The sequence below is a fragment of the Schistocerca americana genome, chromosome 9, assembly GCF_021461395.2.
Source record: "Schistocerca americana isolate TAMUIC-IGC-003095 chromosome 9, iqSchAmer2.1, whole genome shotgun sequence".
NCBI classification, from domain to species: domain Eukaryota; kingdom Metazoa; phylum Arthropoda; class Insecta; order Orthoptera; family Acrididae; genus Schistocerca; species Schistocerca americana.
The window spans coordinates 100,776,643-100,791,361 of NC_060127.1; the positions used below are offsets into that span (position 1 = coordinate 100,776,643).

Consider the following 14,719-nt stretch of genomic DNA (forward strand, 5'->3'; position numbering starts at 1 on the left):
GATGCAGTTTGGAAATCTCGCGTACAGACGTATCACACAAGTGACACCCAATCACCTGACCACGTTCGAAGTCCGTGAGTTCCGCGTGGCGCCCCATTCTGCTCTCTCACGATATATAATGATTACTGAGGTCGGTGATATGGAGTACCGGGCAGTAGGTGGCAGCACAATCCACCTAATACGAAAAACGTATGTTTTTGGGGGTGTCCGGATAGTTTAGATCACGTAGTGTATATGTTTATTAGCTCTTTCTACCAGAACAGCAGTTGTGTAAGAGAAATAGTAGTATGAGTAACGATATGGCACAGTTGAAACTGGTCAACTTCATTCTGCTGACAGATTGATCTCTAGCGTAGCCTGATGCCTAAGTTATGGTGAAAGGTGATAATCTGGTTTGACTTGGTGAAGTCAACGAATTTGAATGCCAGGTAAAGGTTTTGGTAACAGACTGATCTGTAACATGGGCTAATGATTACGTTCGTACCATATTTAATCAACCGATGCCAATCAAATATCGGCTGTACTATACTCATTTCAGTTGCTCTCACGAGGTACAACACATGCTGTCCTCATTCAAATGGGAGAACCCGCTGTGCGATCTCTCTTTATATAACGAATGCAAATGATGTTACATCTATATACGTTGTGTGAAGTGCAAATCATTGCATTTTCAAGCATGCTGTACACTAAAATCGAATTTTACGTTTGTTACCTGTCGCCTTAATGGTGTTACAATTTAAATGGTCAGTAGTGTAAATAGGCCATCCTATGGTGGAAAAATATCTGCAGTAGACTTAACAACTATTTTTGCAGTCTCGCCAAAAGATTATTTGGCCTCCTGATTATGTGACGGTAGGTAATTCAGAAATAACATGATAAAATAAGAGCAGTGGTGATGTTTCTCGCCCACACTCAAAGTTCATATTGTTTCCATACAGACAGGTGGCCAGCATTTGAACAGTCATCTGATGTACACCTTTTACCACAGTATTTGAGTTCACCTAAGAGATACAATAAAAATCACAAAAGGCGATATGCCGTTTTTGAAGTATTGGTGTATCCTCATTGCTCTATTTGAGTTACAAAAATCAATGGTAACAGTCATATGTGGTTTAAAATGCGTTGTCTCAAGCAGCATACTCAGCAAGTGGTTGTAACCGTAGACAACGCAGCTAGCATTGTGCATGTTATGGTAATCCTGTTTCATTGCATAACGCCTGGAATGGTTTCCGCCACGAAGCCTCTACGGACAAAATTAAGAAGCAGTGAAGACAAAAATTCTAAATGCTATATTTGTGTTACTTTAGGGCCACAATAACGATGTATTAAGTCATATTATATAAACAAGCCTAACGTAACAAACATATAACACTACAAAATGTATTATATAATTTTGTAGTTATACGTTCGTTGCGTTAGCCATTTAAGGATACGGAGAAATTAAATTTTGACTTGTCAGTAATTACATGTATACGTTCCGACATATGGAAATAATTCAACAATTGTTCTTTATGAAAGTCCAGAAAACAATTTCTTTTCTCTTCAGTGCACAAATGAACATTACACGTCTGTCAGGTAATTGATGGACTTCCTTCCCAGTTTTGCATATTGTATCTACCTCTCTTGCAGTGGCCAATCTCCAACATTCTACTGACGAACAGCCCTCTGGAGAACACACTTTGATACACGCCTATTTTCTTCTTCTTTGCGTATTCATTATCTACACTTGAATAAGGTTTCCCCTCTTTCTCCTACTTACGTCTTTGTTCATTTTGCACAGGGAATCAGTTATTTCAACTTTGAACTGTCAAAGTGACCTGGTATTAGAATGAAATAGTCACTCTACAGCGGAGTGTGCGCTGACATGAAACTTCCTGGCAGATTAAAACTGTGTGCCGGACCGAGACTCGAACTCGTGACCTTTGCCTTTCGCGTGCAAGTGCTCTACCAACTAAGCTACCCAAGCACGACTCACGACCCGTCCTCACAGCTCTAATTCCACTAGTACCTTGCAAGTGCCTAAGTTGACGAATTTGCGACGTTTAACAAATAGGCTCACAAATTCTAGGAATAACGTCTACAATAATCATTTTATTATCCAGATGTGCCTCAAAACTGCCTCCATCACGTAGTATTTATTTAAAGCTGATAACTGACATTTTTCAAGAGCAGTAATAATAAATATCAACAGCTCAAATACACGCGTCTATGCTACTCAGAATTCCAGACACATCCGTTCAAGTGGTTGAAGAAATTCTCACAGTGCAGAGCAACTTCCTATACTGTTTCTTTAGTCTGAAGCGTTGCTAATCTGCTACGATCGGCGACTGCGAGAAAATGATTCTCACTATGCCGATACATTGTAAGCGTTACAAATTTGTCGAGATCGTCCACAGGGGGTTAAAGCTCAATGTGTTTCTGTTTCAGTCATGTACTGCCCATACTGGGACCACGTGCTCCCCTTCTGGAAACTGCGGAATGAGCCCAACGTCCTCTTCTACTCTTACGAAGACATGAAGAAGGTACGTACTTGATGACAGAGCAATGGTGCAGTTGCGATCTCTCAGGTTTTCTCCGTGTGACTGATAAATGGAATGTTTTCGGCTGTTCTGCCGAGTTGTTTCCATTTTGCGTAAAATATTTTGGCGACCAACCGAGCCGTCTACTGCACGTACTGCAAGTTTTGCTGTCATGTGTACTCGCTGCCTGGACGCCAGAAACACTGCTTTTTATAGTCCAGTTCGATTCCCATCATCCACTATGCCCGTCGATGCTCTTTTGTTTTTTCAGAGCTCGCACTGATATTCTATGATACGCAGATTCTCTCAGTGTTGCCAGCCGCTGTGGCCGAACTGTTCTAGGCGCTTCAGTCTGGAACCGCGCTGCTGCTACTGTCGCAGGTTCGAATCCTGCCTCGGGCATGGATGTGTGTGATATCCTTAGCCGGCCGAAGTGGCCGTGCGGTTCTAGGCGCTGCAGTCTGGAACCGCTACAGCCGCAAGTTCGAATTCTGCGTCGGGCATGGATGTGTGTGATGTCCTTAGGTTTAACTAGTTCTAAGTTTTAGGGGAGTAATGACCTCAGAAGTTGAGTCCTATAGTGCTCAGAGCCATTTGAACCATTTGATATCCTTAGGTTGGTTAGGTTTAAGTACTTCTAAGTTTAGGGGACTGATGTTAAGTCTCATAGTGCTCAGAGCCGTTTGAACCAAAATCTACCGAGCGAGGTGGCACAGTGGACTCGCATTTTGGAGGACGACGGTTCAATCCCGCGTCCGGCCATCCTGATTTAGGGTTTCCGTGATTTCCCTAAATCGCTCCACGCAAATGCCGGGATGGTTCCTTTGAAAGGGCACGGCCGACTTCCTTCCCCGTCCATCCCTAATCCGATGAGACCGATGACCTCGCTGTCTGGTCTCCTCCCCCCAAAAACAACAACAACCAAACTCTATCAGCGTTTTCAGACTCTATTGGATGTGATGGCTTGCATCCAGTGTATTTCGCTCCCTTCAACTAAGATCAAACTTATACTGTTGACCCAAAACGTTATGATCGCCTGTTTAATAGCTTGTTTGTCCGCCTTTTGAGCGTAATACGTCACTAATTCTGCGAACCAGTGATCCGGCAGTCGGCTAATAACTTTGTGGAGGTATGTAACAGCAGATAACTACGCACAGGTCATGTAATTCATGTACACAGTGATGGCGCCCAGTAGAGACCCAGACGGGTTTCACATCCGGCGAATTTGCTCACCGAAACATCAACGAGAGTTCACTATAATGCTCCTAAAACCACTGTAGCACGTTTTTGGCTCCGAGACACGGACAGCTATGCTGCTGAAAGATCACATCACCGTCGGGGAAGACATTGAGCATGAATGGATGCAGGTGGTTCGCAGCTGTCACCGTGTCTTCGATCAGTACCTCAGTACCGATGCAAACTCAGGAGAATGTCTCCCGTAGCATAATACGTCTCCCACCAGCCTGCGTCCGTTGCACGCTACACGTTTCGAGCCGCCGTTCACCTCGATGATGGCGTTTGTGGATACGACCGACGACCTAGTGTAGCAAAAATGTGATTCACCCGAAGAGCCGAAGTGTTTTCATTGATCGACAGTCGAATCCCGAAGCTCCCGTGCCCACTGCAATCGTAACTGAGGTGTCGTTGGGACAACATGTGAACACGTAGGGGTGGTTTGTTGCGGAGCTCCACGTTCAACAATTTACGATGAACGGTGTGCTTCGAAACAGTTGTGTGCGTGCACTTGCATTGTGCTCTTTCGGCAAAGATGCCACAGATCACCATCTATTCTATTTTACAGAGCAGACAAGCATTAGAACCTTCTGTGAATAGTGGTGGACGTCCAACAATTTAGCGCCTAGTGGTAGTTTAACTGTCGCTCTATATCACGACTGGAGCACGTAAATATTCGACCAGATTAGTTGTTTCCGAGGTACTCGTTCACAGGCTCTGGGTAATAATAATCTGCCATTTGTCAAAGCCGCTACCTCGATGGATTTCGCCGAGCGGTCTAAGGCGCTGCAGTCACGGACTGTGCGGCTGGTCCCGGCGGAGGTTCGAGTCCTCCCTCGGGCACGGATGTGTGTGTTTGGATAATTTAGGTTAAGTAGTGTGTAAGCTTAGCGACTGATGACCTTAGCAGTTAAGTCCCATAAGATTTCACACGCATTGTAAAAATGGTCAAAACTAAAAGTGTGGCCTGGGCAACTGAGATCTACGTCCCGAAATGGATATTTTAAGAGCATATGAAGTATTGGTAAGGCGTGGACAAGCCAGGGAAAAAATATTTACAATCTTAAGTAGAATGTGATTCACTAGCGTAACTGAAGCTGTAAGACTTTTGCAGTTACAACCGTATTTTCGCCGTAAATTTATTTATTTGTAAATTAACGGCTTACGTTGTTAATAACTACAGCTATAAGGGCTTTGATCGGAAATTTTTAATTAGATTTGTCTTTTCACTCGGTATTTATATACTCTTGCCATTTCACTTTACCAGCATCCGATACAAACAAGGTTGCAAATTCATCCTTTATATTCTTTGCGGTTCTTCCTGCGTTGCCTCCCTTTTTCTTAAGACATTTATTCTGCGGAGATATCCTCCGACTGCCGACATCCTCCAACTGCTATCGTAAACGCTGCCTGTTTCTGGATCTTCCACATCAAAACTGCCAGGTGGTGAGTAAACTGTGGCGCTTTATTTCTTCTGAGAAAACTGTGCAAAGACACAGTTGCAGAAGTCACTAATGTTGATTCTTCGGGACTTAAATGCATAGTTTTTCTAAGACAACGACAAACTGCTTACAGTATTCCAAAAGAATTATCCACAATTCTTCTAGCGTGAAATATTCAGTAATTATTTTACATGTTTCATCACGTACTCTCAAAGACCAAAAGCATCATCTCCCGCCATAACAAATAGAAAATCTTCACGGTCAGAATCCATGCCCATTGCTTCTGTGTAACAAAAAATAAAAACGCCGAACGTGTGTTTACAAGAGTTTGAAACTGTTGTTAACATTTTTCAACAGTTGTAAGCTTGCTAAACTCACAACAGTAACAAGTTTGCCGAACTTAACAACAGTTGTATGTTTTTGTTTGTTGGAGTTGGTTTTCGGTGTGAGGGCACCTTTACACGGGGCAGGCTGTCAGAACGGTGGAGGAGACATGCAGGGAACTTCGGCGGATTACCCGACTAAAACAACCGAGCAAGCGCCGATGCACCTGGTATCATCGAATATAATTATAAAATGGAGAATGATAAAGCCCGCGTCGTGGTGCAAACGCAAAGTTTCTCGGACGGCATAATTACGGAATCCATCGAAATAAAGATGGCAGGAAGAACGAAGGAGAGATGCGAGGAACATCGGAGATCTACCCGACTAAAACAGTCAAGTCAGGTGTCGTCGAGAACTGCATCGAACATAATCAAAAAATGAAATACGAAGAGACCCGCAGTGTGGTACAAACGCCAAGTTTCTGGGATGGCACAATAAGGACCCCATCGAAATAAATATGTCAGGAAACGTAATAAACCGGGTGGCTGTTCCAATTTTATGAAGATGGCATCTGTTCTTTCGGAACAGATGCCATCTTCATATCGTTTAAGGCTAACCGGCTGATGACCTTCTTCAGTGCGGACGCGCACGATTTGCCTAAACTCTTACGGGACTCCGTGTATTGTCTGCCGCGAGTAATGGGTATAATGGCAGGGGCACTACGAATGTAGTGTGTGGACGGTTTTTTTTTTTTGTCATCAGTCTACTGACTGGTTAGATGCAACCAGCCACGAATTCCTTTCCTGTGCTAACCTCTTCATCTCAGAGTAGCACTTGCAACCTACGTCCTCAATTATTTGCTTGACGTATTCCAATCTCTGTCTTCCTCTACAGTTTTTGCCCTCTACAGCTCCTTCTAGTACCATGGAAGTCATTCCCTCATGTCTTAGCAGATGTCCTATCATCCTGTCCCGTCTCCTTATCAGTGTTTTCAACGTATTCCTTTCCTCTCCGATTTTGCGTAGAAACTCCTCATTCCTTACCTTATCAGTCCACCTAATTTTCAACATTCGTCTGTAGCACCACATCTCAAATGCTTCGATTCTCTTCTGTTCCGGTTTTCCCACAGTCCATGTTTCACTACCATACAATGCTGTACTCCAGACGTACATCCTCAGAAATTTCTTCCTCAAATTAAGGCCGGTATTTGATATTAGTAGACTTCTCTTGGCCAGAAATGCCTTTTTTGCCATAGCGAGTCTGCTTTTGATGTCCTCCTTGCTCCGTCCGTCATTGGTTATTTTACTGCCTAGGTAGCAGAATTCCTTAACTTCTTTGACTTCGTGACCATCAATCCTGATGTTAAGTTTCTCGCTGTTCTCATTTCTACTACTTCTCATTACCTTCGTCTTTCTCCGATTTACTCTCAAACCATACTGTGTACTCATTAGACTGTTCATTCCGTTCAGCAGATCATTTAATTCTTCTTCACTTTCACTCAGGATAGCAATGTCATCAGCGAATCGTATCATTGATATCCTTTCACCTTGTATTTTAATTCCACTCCTGAACCTTTCTTTTATTTCCATCATTGCTTCCTCGATGCACAGATTGAAGAGTAGGGGCGAAAGGCTACAGCCTTGTCTTACACCCTTCTTAATACGAGCACTTCGTTCTTGATCGTCCACTCTTATTATTCCCTCTTGGTTGTTGTACATATTGTATATGACCCGTCTCTCCCTATAGCTTACCTCTACTTTTTTCAGAATCTCGAACAGTTTGCACCATTTTATATTGTCGAACGCTTTTTTCAGGTCGACAGATCCTATGAAAGTGTCTTGATTTTTCTTTAGCCTTGCTTCCATTATTAGCCGTAACGTCAGAATTGCCTCTCTCGTCCCTTTACTTTTCCTAAAGCCAAACTGATAGTCACCTAGCGCATTCTCAATTTTCTTTTCCATTGTTCTTGTAAGCAGCTTCGATGCATGAGCTGTTAAGCTGATTGTGCGATAATTCCCGAACTTGTCAGCTCTTGCCGTCTTCGTAATTGTGTGGATGATGGTTCCCGAAAGTCAGATGGTATATCGCCAGACTCATTTATTCTACACAACAACGTGAATAGTCGTTTTGTTGCCACTTCCCCAATGATTTTAGAAATTCTGATGGAATGTTATCTATCCCTTGTGCCTTATTTGACCATAAGTCCTCCAAAGCTCTTTTAAATTCCGATTCTAATACTCGATCCCCTATCTCTTCTAAATCGACTCCTGTTTCTTCTTCTATCACATCAGACAAATCTTCACCCTCATAGAGGCTTTCAATGTATTCTAACCACCTATCTGCTCTCTCCTCTGCATTTAACAGTGGAATTCCCGTTGCACTCTTAATGTTACCACCGTTGCTTTTAATGTTTTGACTTTCCTGTATGCTGAGTCTGTCCTTCCGACAATCATATCTTTTTCGATGTCTTCACGTTTTTCCTGCAGGCATTTCGTCTTAGCTTCCCTGCACTTCCTATTTATTTCATTCCTCAGCGACTTGTATTTCTGTATTCCTGATTTTCCCGGAACACGTTTGTACTTCCTCCTTTCATCAATCAACTGAAGTATTTCTTCTGTTACCCATGGTTTTTTCGCAGCTACCTTCTTTGTACCTATGTTTTCCTTCCCAACTTGTGATGGCCCTTTTTAGAGATGTCCATTCCTCTTCAACTGTACTGCCTACTGCGCTATTCCTTATTGCTGTATCTATAGCGTTAGAGAACTTCAAACGTATCTCGTCATTCCTTAGTACTTCCGTATCCCACTTCTTTGCGTATTGATTCTTCCTGACTAATGTCTTGAACTTCAGCCTACTCTTCATCACTACTATATTGTGACCTGAGTCTATATCTGCTCCTGGGTACGCCTTACAGTCCAGTATCTGATTTCGGAATCTCTGTCTGACCATGATGTAATCTAATTGAAATCTTCCCGTACCTCCCGGCTTTTTCCAAGTATACCTCCTCCTCTTGTGATTCTTGAACAGGGTATTCGCTATTACTAGCTGAAACTTGTTACAGAGCTCAATTAGTCTTTGTCCTCTTTCATTCCTTGTCCCAAGCCCATATTCTCCTGTAACCTTTTCTTCTACTCCTTCCCCTACAACTGCATTCCAGTCGCCCATGACTATTAGATTTTCGTCCCCCTTTACATACTGCATTACCCTTTCAATATCCTCATACACTTTCTCTATCTGTTCATCTTCAGCTTGCGACGTCGGCATGTATACCTGAACTATCGTTGTCGGTGTTGGTCTGCTGTCGATTCTGATTAGAACAACCCGGTCACTGAACTGCTCACAGTAACACACTCTCTGCCCTACCTTCCTATTCATAACGAATCCTACACCTGTTATACCATTTTCTGCTGCTGTTGATATTACCCGATACTCATCTGACCAGAAATCCTTGTCCTCCTTCACTTCACTGACCCCTACTATATCTAGATTGAGCCTTTGCATTTCCCTTTTCAGATTTTCTAGTTTCCCTACCACGTTCAAGCTTCTGACATTCCACGCCCAGACTCGTAAAACGTTATCCTTTCGTTGATTATTCAATCTTTTTCTCATGGTAACCTCCACCTTGGCAGTCCCCTCTCGGAGATCCGAATGGGGGACTATTCCGGAATCTTTTGCCAATGGAGAGATCATCATGACACTTCTTCAATTACAGGCCACATGTCCTGTGGATACACGTTACGTGTTTTTAATGCAGTGGTTTCCATTGCCTTCTGCATCCTCATGTCGGTGATCATTGCTGATTCTTCCGCCTTTAGGGGCAATTTCCCACCCCTAGGACAAGAGAGTGCCCTGAACCTCTATCCGCTCCTCCGCCCTCTTTGACAAGGCCGTTGGCAGAATGAGGCTGACTTCTTATGCCGGAAGTCTTCGGCCGCCAATGCTGGTTATTAATCAAAATTCGAGCTGTGGCGGATTTCGAACCCAAGTCCAAGGACGTTTTGATAATGAATCGAAGGTGGTACTCCTAGACTATGGGTGTTCGTTACTGTTAGTAATCAGTTAATTATCCGCTGACACAGACAACCCAACAGCACTTCGTCTAGGAATTAAAGTGGGGTCGTGTAGGGTGTCAGCAATCTCACAGTGGCAACAGCGGACGTGAAGTGTTTTTTATTTTATTTCCTTAGGACCAAATTGAGGAGCAAATCTCCAAGGTCATGGAACGTGTCAGTACATGAAATTACAACGGAAAAGTAATAACAGATAAAATAAAACGTTTATGAACCCAAAAAAAGACAAGCCATAAATTTAAGTAAACGCAATCAACAATACAACATACGAACCAGCTCAATTTTTCAAGAAACTTCTCGACAAAATAGATGGAGTAACCAACGAGGAAACTCTTCAGTTTTGATTTGAAAGCGGACAGATTACTGCTAAGATTTTTGATTTCTTATGGTAGCTTATTGAAAATGGATGCAGCGTTATACTGCACACCTTTGTGCACAAGAGTCAAAGAAGTACGATCCAAATGCAGATTGGATTTCTGCCTAGTATTAAATGAGGGAAAGATGCTAATTCTTGGGAATAAGCTGATATTGTTAACAAGAAACGATAGTAAAGAGCACATACACACACACACACACACACACACACACACACACACACACACACACACACACAGAGAGAGAAAGAGAGAGAGAGAGAGAGAGATAGAGAGACAGAGAGGCCAATGTCAGAATAACCAGACTAGTAAACAGGGGTCGACAAGAAGTTCGCGAACTTACACCACTTATTGGCCGAACTGCCCGATTCTGAGCCAAAAATATCCTTTGAGAATGGGAAGAATTACCCCAAAATCTAACATCATACGACATAAGCGAATGGAAATAACTAAAGTAAACTAATTTTCGTATCTAAATCATTTACTTCAGGTACCGTTCGAATAGTAAAAATGGCAGCATTAAGTCTTTGAACAAGATCCTGAATGTGGGCTTTCCACGACAGTTTGTTATCTATCTGAACACTTAGAAATTTGAACTGTTCAGTTTCACTAATCATATGAACATTCTGTGAAATTAAAACGTCGGGGTCTGTTGGATTGTGCGTTAGACACTGTAAAAACTGAGTCCTGCTGTGATTTAGCGTTAGTTTATTTTCTACAAGCCATGAACGGTTCCGACTTTTAATGATCAATATTTGGCCGCCAGTGGCCAACTTACTGCGACCTCACTATAGCTAGTATACTGGGAATTCATAACATACTAACTTATGTAGCAAATCACTCCCTCTTCAGGCAACAAGTGGCCCATCGGGACCATCCGACCGCCGTGGCATCCTCAGCTGAGGATGCGGATAGGAGGGGTGTGTGGTCAGCACACTGCTCTCCCGATCGTTATGATGGGTTTCTTTGTCTGAAGCTGCTACTATTCGGTCTAGTAGCTCCTCAATTGGCATCACAAGGCTGAGTGCAAACCGAAAAATTACAACAGCGCATGGCAGCCCGGACGGTCACCCATCCAAGTGCCGGCCACGCCCGACAGTGCTTAACTTCGGTGATCTGACGGTAACCGGTGTTTCCACGGTGGCAAGCCCGTTGCCTCACTAACTTATGTAGGTTACCAATTAATAATTGGATGAGTACTATGCGGCCTGAAGTGCGACCCCACCATGTCAGTATTGACTGTCTCGTAGAAACGTTTGACGACCACTGGACTAAAACGATATCCAAGTTTCGTGGACATAGCTTGGTTGATTCGATAATTAAAACTTAATGACTAACACTCATAGATTTAGTATCATAAGGTATGTGTGTAGAATACACACCCACTGTCCTGTTACGCTGATGTAGTTTGTGTCAGTGTGCAGTCTCGAACCTTCTGGTACTACTTGCAGGACCTGGCTTCAGTGATCCGCAGAGTGGCCACCTTCCTCCAGAAGACAATCACAGAGCGGCAGGTGGCTGAACTGGTGGATTACCTGAGCTTCGACAAGATGCGCAACAACCCGGCTGTCAACTACGACCCCGTGGTGGAGCAGCTGCGCACGGACTACAACCTGCAGCCCTTACCCTCCTCCACAAAGTTCATGCGGCGGGGACAGGTCGGAGAGGGGAAGCAAGTCCTGTCGGAGGACATCCAGCGCCGCTTGCGTCAGTGGACCGAGGCAGCCCTCCAGGGAAGCGACTATGCAGGGCCACGCTGAGAGCCCGCTGACCTGAGTAGTGGGCGTAGTGTCTTCTTGCCATTCACACAGTGCCCAGCACAAATTTGAACATGTATAAAATGTATGGAGAAATATTACCAATGGTAGCATTATAAACAATCCACTCTACCTTCGAATAGAAGGAGGACGGGAGAGTCACAAGCTTGAATCTTATTTTCCAAGTCCAAAACTCGCCACATTAGCTTATTATCTTAAGAGTGAGTTGAACGATTTCCTACATTCTATCGTCTAAATGCATCTTTCCTGAAACTGATGTTTTATACCTGATGATGGTCTGTTGACTTAAAGCAACTTGTTGTTTTTAATAAAGTGACCTATGACGATTTTTTCAAAAAATACTTGCAGCAGAAGCTGTAAATCTCTGCCTCTTTAAAATAAATAACATTCACCATGCTTGGTGTCTTGCACAGTACTAACATTGGCCAAGGCTGCACTATCTGCTCAAAAGTTTTCGGACACCTGTCGGTGGACATTAATGTGGCGTATGTCCAGCCATCGCCTTTGTAACGTTTTGTTTCTTCTGGGGACATTTTGAATGAGGTGTCTTAATATCCATGCAGGAATGGCAGCGCTTTGTTCCTTAAGACCCAAAACCAAAAAAGACAGAGATGTTGGATGCTGGGGCCTGGACTGAAGATGACGTTCTACCTCGTCCCAAAGGTGTTCCATTAGGTTCAGACTGGGAGTCTGGGCAGGCCAGTCCATTTAACGAATGTTATTGTCCACAGATGATTGCCATACAGAACAGGCTTTATGAAAGGGTGCATTATCATGCTTATACAGTTAATCGTCATCTACAAATGCACCTCTACTACACACAGTACAAAACGCCGTAAAATATGTTCCTATCCCTCTGCAGTTTAGCGTTTCCTTAAACACAATAAAGGGAACATACCTAAATCTCTGAAAACACCCACATACCATAACATCAACTCCTACATATTTCACTGTTCACACTACACATGACAGGTAAGCTCCTCCAGGCACTCTCTAAACCCAAACCCATCCATCGCATTGACACAGTCACCTTCCACTATTCTCGATGTTACCTGTCCGTCAGTACAAGATATCTGCTTGGTCTTGGTCTGGCTGCGGATGCTACTTCTCGTCTGCACAGTCTCGTCACCAGCAGTCGACTTGGGCAACTCTAGTTGGGTTGAAACGTGCCTGATAGATTTGTTACTCAGGCTCAGCTCAGCTGAGCTCACCAGACCGACCCACTGCTTCTCTACTGACAACCCAATACTCCCTGCCTGCTTTTGTACGTGCAGGCCCACATCTTGTGACATCTAGTCGTCAGTTCCGCATTAAATAGCAGCGTCCATATATTTTTGATCAGATAGTGTACATTTTGAATTGTATACCATACGATATTACAGTGCCTGTGTCGTTCAGAATTACGATGCAATGTGCCTTCAGACATGCATTCATGCATACCACCATTTAGTCATATATTTTAATACTCACAAACACACTCATCAAAACGTCTAGGGTACTTCCCAGTGGCTACTATTCATGACATTTGGAGAGAAACAAGGTTTCACATTACAAAGAACAGAAAAGATCCGAAACCTAGAAATTTAAAATTAAATCACACAAAAAGAAAATTTTTCTCATTTGCCTGTCTGTGTCTCTGTCTGTTAAAGACGCCTTTTTCTCAGGAACGGGTGGACGTCCCAAGTTGACATTTATGCCACATACTAAGGTCTATAACATAGTAAACATTAGTTTCTAAGTGAAAGCAGTTTTGTGACTTCTACAAGTTCCTAACAAGGAGATAATTGTGTAATTTCTTCTGTATGCTTTGACAGTTTAATTTCTTAAGTTTCTGCATGTTAATTTAATACCTAATAGACAAGTTTCTCGCGTTTTCGTTTGTGTCTGAAAGTAAACAGATTTTGTGCCATATTACGAGTTCCGAATCAGGAGCGAATTATTTAGTCTCACTTGAGTGCTTCGGTAGTTAGGTTTTTGAATCTCTGCATATTAATCTAATTTATTAGACACAGCTCCTGCGTTTCCATCAGGGTCTATAGGAGAGTTCCGCATCATGTGTCGATAGTCCGTTTTTCTGAGTAGTTAAGTTTTCCATGGTCTTTAGTATAGATACAGACTGTGACTGTTGTGTCCGGATGCGAGCCAAGTTGCTGACACTTCACTCTCAGCTCCAGGCTGTGATGGCTTCGGTTACGCAGCTGGAGGCTGCAGTGGACGGGCATCACTGTTGTGGGCTCGCCATGGGCATCCAGTGGACGTCCAGCACGTCCAAGTCCTCCGATCGGTCCTCACTGGTGGCTAGTTCAGTTACTGCTCGCTCTGGGATTGACCCCTCACCCGTGATGGAGTGGGAGGTTGCCTCGGGGCGTGGCAGGCGCCGAAAGACTTCCCAGTAGGCTGCACGTAAGGGCTCCCCAGTTAATATTTTGAAGAATTTTTAGCACCGACTGCGTGGTGAATAGATGCCGGGGCTGGACTTCAGTTAAGTAATTTTAATTCGACATGGTACCGCGGTACTAAAGGTTTCAATTTTAATGTTGACTGTGCCTTACTCTGGCATGTTATAGTAATTTTATGCTTCTGTAGAAGGCTAGATTAATTTAGCCAAAACCTGGTAAAGACCAGAAAATTTGCGCAACTGAGGCTGATTCTTCAAAATATTAGTCTATCACAGTTGCTGATGGGGCTGCAATATGCTGAAAATTCCTCCCTGGTTAGTGTGACAAACAGACTGCAAAACGACTTGGAAAAGATGTCTGTGTGGTGCAAAATTTGGCAATTGACCCTAAATAACGAAAAGTGTTGGTTCATCCACATGAGTGCTAAAAGAAATCCTTGTAACTTCGGTTGTACGATAAATCAGTCGAATCTAAAGGCTGTAAGTTCAACTAAATACCTAGGAATTACAATTATGAACAACTTACACTGGAAGGAACACACAGAAAATGTTTGGGGAAGGCTAACCAAAGACTGTTTTTT

General features: G+C 43.3%; 1 protein-coding gene across 2 annotated transcripts in view; it reads left to right on the plus strand.

Moving 5' to 3' along the window:
• LOC124551295 (luciferin sulfotransferase-like) overlaps positions 1–12,066 on the plus strand; it is a 63,360-nt gene extending 51,294 nt beyond the window's left edge. For both annotated transcript variants that reach the window (XM_047126305.1, XM_047126306.1), the window contains exons 6-7: positions 2,428–2,522; positions 11,414–12,066. In XM_047126305.1, the coding sequence (XP_046982261.1) occupies positions 2,428–2,522; positions 11,414–11,722 (404 nt within the window). In that variant the 3' untranslated portion in view covers positions 11,723–12,066. The remainder of the gene's footprint in view (positions 1–2,427; positions 2,523–11,413) is intronic.
• The last annotated feature ends 2,653 nt before the right edge of the window (positions 12,067–14,719 follow it).